Source organism: Harpegnathos saltator, unplaced genomic scaffold (assembly GCF_003227715.2).
Source record: "Harpegnathos saltator strain DR-91 unplaced genomic scaffold, Hsal_v8.6 scaffold53, whole genome shotgun sequence".
NCBI classification, from domain to species: Eukaryota; Metazoa; Arthropoda; class Insecta; order Hymenoptera; family Formicidae; genus Harpegnathos; species Harpegnathos saltator.
The window spans coordinates 682,731-689,228 of record NW_020230349.1 but is presented as its reverse complement, the minus strand read 5'-3'; the positions used below and the strand labels follow the sequence as shown (position 1 = coordinate 689,228).

General features: G+C 37.2%; 1 protein-coding gene across 1 annotated transcript; it reads right to left on the bottom strand.

The window, feature by feature from the left end:
- Window positions 1-985: 985 nt before the first annotated feature.
- Window positions 986-6,204, bottom strand: LOC105191169 (uncharacterized). Its single transcript, XM_011154381.3, has 4 exons — window positions 5,452-6,204; window positions 3,829-4,072; window positions 3,404-3,561; window positions 986-1,158 (listed from the first exon to the last, which is right to left on the bottom strand). The coding sequence occupies exons 1-4, from the start codon at window positions 5,639-5,641 to the stop codon at window positions 986-988; spliced, it is 765 nt and encodes a 254-aa protein (XP_011152683.1). The 5' UTR covers window positions 5,642-6,204.
- Window positions 6,205-6,498: the final 294 nt, after the last annotated feature.

The window sequence follows — 6,498 nt, the reverse complement described above, 5'->3', positions numbered from 1 at the left end:
AGGAAGCCATTCTTTTCAGCCAACCTTCCGTCTCTGCTCTCGCTGTAGGATATTTTGGAGTAATCGAGAACTTTTGGGATTGAAAGATTCCACCGGACGAATGCATCGTCAGAAATTATCAGTTTGATCCAGTTTGATAAGCAGAGCAAAGACATCTTTGCTTTCTTCTCCGTTGAAAGCAGGTATTTATAATGTGTGGTGGGTCCAACTTAGTTCACTAAGAAGCACTCGATCTTTAATCGTCGATCGTCTGTGATTCAGGAGCGATTAACAAGTCGACATTTCCTAAGATTGTACTCTGTTACCACGACTGAGAAAGTTATGCCACGTTGCCTGTTGTCTGCCGTCTGTTGTACGTATAACACGAACACAGCAGATGGGTGGGCAATGGATCGGAAAATCGAAACACTCGAATTTAGGACTCCAATTGGTCTCGATGCGTGCGAAATACGTATCCCGTTACGTGGCAATTTCTTAATAATAATAAACTTTTCTAAACGCGCGCATAATGTTCACGGAGATGGAGATGCGCATCAGGCGTTGTACATATATAGAAAACATATATCGAGAGCACACATATCCAGGAAATATTTATATCCTGCACGAGTATCGAGTATACACGCTCGATAATGATGCAAATTCATCTCGCAATTTCGTTTTCTTTGATCGGTCGTTCAAGTCCCATTAATTTATTTTCTTGTCAATACAATCGACCTGTTTGCAAGATACTAGTATGCTAAGTACCATTATTACGATAATTATTACCACTCTTATGTTACGGCTCTATTTCCATTTTCTATTATTATTGATACCATTTTATTTCTGTTACCGTACTGCTACTAGTGCTACCGCGATAATTATTATTCCTGCTGCTATTGTTGCAACTATTGCAACCATCATACCGTTACTACCATCAACACCACCACCATCACCACCAGCAATACCATCACCACTATTACCAACTACTGCTAACTATTCTACTATACTACACTTCTACTATTATACGACTATCATCACCATCGCCCCTCACCATCGCCATCACACTACATACCAACACTACTGTCAGCACTAACACTAACACTACTGCTAATACCGTTACTATTACTATTATTACTACAACTACTATTACCGCTAGTACCGCTACTGCTATTGCTATTCCTATTGTTATAACTATCATTATTTCCATGATAATAATAATAATGTCATTATTATATTATTATTACTGTTATTCTGCATTAATATTGAATTATTATTATTATTATTATTATTATTATTATTATTATTATTATTGTTGCTTTATTAAATCGATAACACTTTACTTTATGAATTTGTTTGTGAGAAAAGACAAGATGAAATCTCGAGAAAAAGACGAGACTAAAAGACGAGAAAGAATAGTCCGAGTATTCGACGATAAAATTAATCCGACACATTCAGCGACACATACAAGTGAATTACCTCGTACACACATAAATACACATAATAATATATTCTGCCAAGCTATGTGGCCAACACAGGCAAAATCTGAACTTTCATTCGCGACGTTTAATATATATAATTTAAGACTGTAAAAGTCAACTTACCACAAAAGAATGTGATATATATACAACATCTCTCCGACATAGTCACAGTGTATCTGTAATCTGTACTGCCATAATCGATCGTAAATCACGCGTACATCTCGCATCACAAATCGCATCTCGTTGCAACAGATAGAAATTTTGCATGTGAACACGTCTGAAAACTTTTATATATTTATATAAATATCGTTCGTCTTTATACATATAAATACTTTATTACATATTATCGACCCCGATATAGTTACTAGCCCCTTATCCCATTTATGCAAAGTCGAACACATATTTATATTAATTTATACATTCCTCGGAGGCAGATTCGCGATTATCCTTGCCATGAAAAGTTACATACATAATAAGCGCTATATTTCTTTTCCTTTTTTCCTAATGATGCACGTATAGTTTGTATAGTTTGTGATAAAATATAACATTCCCAGGGGTCGTGTTATTTATTTAATTAATGATAAAAAAGAATGCGGATGTCGTTTCGTCCCGCGCGTATTTCCTTCGCTCTTTCGATTCTCACATCTTGTTTGCTATAAATACATGCTTCGTTATGTCGTGCTTTGCGTTATACGAGAGAAAGAATGCCAAAATATAAAAGAATGCTCTGTTTCACTCACAAACTATGAATTAAGACGCACAGCATCTTTTCTCCTTCCTTTTAGTAGTAGTGAATTTTGCTAAACAATAAATAAGTAATTCACTAATATATCCGAATTATACTACTACTACTAAATTTTACGGCACTTTGCATGCCGCAATGCAAAGTTTTCTAATGCTTGTTGTAACAATTATTATGCGGAACTTTTGTGTCGTGTTGTGTCCGTGCAAGCCGAACGTGCACACTATCAATCGCAGACGTGACTTGACATTGTTATTATTTTGTAATAACGAAATATACGACATGCCCGAAATATATACTAATCGAATGCCAATATGAGGGTCTCAAGTCGAGACCTCTTACCAGAGACGAGAAATTTTTTCATCGTTAATCGGGACCACAATGATAAAACAACGAATACGAGATATCGCTCGAGTCGAGTCGAGTAGTATCGTTAAGTCATGCGATAACCGTCACTACCGTCGCTACCGTTGTTGTTCGTCGTCGCTGTTCACAGCGAAGAAATGCAGCTACAATTTACTATCGCTCCTTTTCTTAACATTATCATCTTATCTATTGCTAATATTATTATCCCAATACCATTGTTATTATCATTATCATTGTTATTATTATTATTGTCATATTAATTTTTTTAATTGTATTTTATTATATTATTATTACCATAATTACTATTAGTATGTATAAAACGTATTGTTATCGGTTCTCGACACCACGATTCTTCGCTTACAGACACAGGCCATTTCCATAATTCCGTCAGCTAGAGGTAATCGGAGATTTAACTTGAAGTACTTTGTTCCTCTCTTTCTCCGAACGGAGAAAAGGAAGTATTTGCCCGAATTATCATAATTGATATTTATTTGGGAATGGCGTTGTCGTGTGAAAAATCACCCGACATAACTTTATGCCTTAATATGTACATATTACGCGTTGTGTTTTAAGAATTTTACAAAAGAGAAAATATATAAAAGTAATTTTGCAAATGCCATTGATAAATTCTTACTTCCAGCTAGTTCCTAAGATGGATGTTCCTAATCAGACCGAATCCTTTATATCGTGAAATCTCTCTCTGTCTCTCTGTCTCTCTCTCTCTCTCTGTCTCTCTCTCTCTCTCTCTCTCTCTCTCTCTCTCTCTCTCTCTCTCTCTCTCTCTCTCTCTCGATGAATGAAAGGAAAACAAGTAAAACTCGAGACATTTATTTTTTACGTCTATCTTTAATCATGTGGATGATAACAGTCGCGATTAAAATAAATAGAGCGCCTAATAGTCCGAGTACGGAGGCCAGAAGGATCGTGTCAATCGGCAGCCAAGGGTCGTCCTCTTCTTCTCGGGACCAGGCGGCAGGTTTGACCGTTGCGAGAAACCTGCGTGAGTGACAAAATGAGAAATGTGTTTTACGTATATATAATTAATGTCTTTTTTTACTAACGTGAAATTTTGACGTGAAAATATCGGTAACATATCGAGCCGAGTTGTAAGTAATGCAACTTTCGACAAAAAGTTATGGGGATGTGTTTCCCAAGCCTATTCCAAAGTTGACAGACAAAACTCATACTTGTGTGACAGACGCAGTCACACAAGTATAATTACTTTATAGACTACTGTATGCGAGACTGTATATATATGCTCACGCGGTGGTGCTTGCCGTTTCTTCGTCGACGGATGGCATTTCGGGAGACGGCACGATAGCATCGCTCAAATCCTTTCCCAGCTGCTTGAAAGCAGTTTTACCGAGCCAATCGGCAAGATCGTCCCGTCGCAATTGCCGAAGACGATGCACGATCGCCGCGTGCGTTTTACCTCTGCCCTCCGCGGGATGCTCGTTCCAGTGCAATAAATGACGAAGACATGGAATTTCTTCGTTCACCTTGCGCTCTTTCCCCCGCGAAAATTAGATGCGAGCGTTAGATGCTTCGCATGGTTAAATATTAAGTATCAATGTGACTCAGCTCAGTCTAATTGACGTAATTAGCTCAGTCAGCGATGATTGAAGCGACAATTTATCACAGCAGACAGACACTTTAAACTTTAAAATATTCTCGACCAAATTCGTTATCATCAGTTGTTAGCCAAAGTTACGTTGTGTGCCCGTTGAATTTTGTCTATTCTTTTATAATCTAATAAATTAATCCTTCCTTCTCACTTATTTAATGTAATTGCAAATAGTTAATCGATAGTTCCATCGATAAAGTAGGTCTCAGTTTATCGATGAGTCGCATAATTCAAAAAGGTGAGAAGGTTTTTCATAGATCATAGATCATTTTAGTAGAACTTGAAGATAAAACGGCGTTTGACTTGTCATTTATCACTTGAAAATATAAAAATCTGTCAATTTTATACGGTTTAGTCGTGAAACATACATAGAACAGAGATGTATGCGTGACTCGACTGCGTCGAGACGTACTACTACGTGTTCGGCTGAGTACGAGAATGGCGGCTCGTAGCGGAAACTTTGCAACTAATAAAAATAACAACCGAGACTCGAACCTTGTTTCAGCCAAGATTCGAACCACACACTTGCCTCGCAAATTTCAAGAAAGAAGTTTTGATCAGATCCAGCGAACTGGCTTACTGTTTTAAGATATACTCACTCTAAAGTCTCTCCGCTGTGAGTCGCCACTATACTCAATATGCCAAATCAAGCACATAGTACAACACACAAGTCTGAATTATATTTCCACGTTATAATTCTGTCAAAAGGAATCATATCGTTAGATGCAACGCGGAATTACGAAAGAGGATGACAGCCCTTTCAAAAAATAGTATAAATATCCTTTATATTTGAGTTTATACTTCTATATCTACAATCGTACCACGTGCTTGGAAACGTGCTTTGTGTCAAACAATTTGACACATATCTCTAGCGGATCCCAATGTTTGTTTGTGCAACACCGTGCAAAATATAATATATATGAAATCCCATGTTTGAAAATATATTTGAAGACTAGAGGCTTCAAGTTATGAAATATTTCTCAAATCACACTTCATTATTTTTGTTCTTTTCCGAAATTACAATCCATTGAACTTTACCCGTTGAACTTTCTACCTTTCACAATCGGGGAAAGATACGTAAAAACCTTGTGCACGACACACGTATACATATAAAATATAGGCCGATATGCCTTTCCGGTCGCGCGTTTAAAGATCATTCGCAGTTTTCGCGTGACGTACGTTCCGTTCAGTATCCGTTCAGTATCGGTAATTAACACTTGATAATTACGGGACGGGAATCGTTTGACAGGATAGCGTTTTACCGGCTGCGGCCAAGTTCTGGGGCAGGTCGTAAGTTGTATAATGAAGCGCAGCGATTAAACGCCGACACTCGAATGGATCCAAACGCGCCGCGAGATATTCCAGCTCACTCAGATTCACGTCGATCGTGCCGCGAACTCCCACGTACCCAATCGCCTGGCAAATTAAAAGATACGCAACAAAATCGACCATTTGAAATTACATTTTTGTCTCGGGACAGGAGGTTACAGAGGCTTGCAAACGTCGCATCGATAAACAAATCGAATGAATGAAAACAGAAGAGCTCGCCTTTTTTTATTGTCGCGCGTATCGCAACTTTCTTTTCATTCGTTGTGATTCCTCTCTTGCTTCGGGGTTTTTTCTTCGGCTCTTTTTTGATAGTTGGAGTTATTCCTCGATTATTCGAGCGAAAACAAAATTTCAAAGAAATATTACAAATTAACTGCATTGCAAGGGCTATTTTATAAAAAATATCTTTTTATTTCAACGTATTTCGCACGAATGTGGAACGGATTTTCTTTGCTTGTGCTCTGACTGTTTATCAAATGGCCATGACAACTCGGAAAAAAAGAAAAGATCGTACACACATGAATTTTCTCACAAATATATAGCTAATCATACAACAACGAAAAAATGCTGCTATAATACAAACGAAATAAATCAGTTTATAGCAGCACATGTCAACGTTTATTCTCAACAAAATTATTTCCTCCTTTTTTCATTCGACATTATTCTTTCCCCGTGTGGACATGTGATTATATATATATATATATATATATATATATATATGATCTTTCTTTTTCCGGAAAGAAAACATGAATTTTACTGGAAAGAAATTTCAATCTTTCAATTCTTCTAGGCGGCGTAAATGCATGCTATTCTGGATAACTGACACTTTTAGCGTTATTTAGCGTACAAAATAGCGTATGTGGAAACTTGAGATTACTTGAGATCGAGAGAAAAGTGGAGCAAAACAAATTGTATTTTCATATCGTTTGATGCTGTTTTACTTCCGTAAAGAGAAAAATGCGACACAAGAGAGAAAAAGA

What these genes read in the sequence shown, in the direction of transcription:
- LOC105191169 (XM_011154381.3), bottom strand. Translation starts at nt 5,641, where the DNA reads ATGGTCGATTTTGTTGCGTATCTTTTAATTTGCCAGGCGATTGGGTAC. An exon ending in GAAACGGCAAGCACCACCGC is followed by an intron (nt 3,562 to 3,828) that starts GTGAGCATATAT and finishes TCACTCACGCAG; the next exon opens with GTTTCTCGCAACGGTCAAAC. An exon ending in CCACATGATTAAAGATAGAC is followed by an intron (nt 1,159 to 3,403) that starts GTAAAAAATAAA and finishes TTATAACAATAG; the next exon opens with GAATAGCAATAGCAGTAGCG.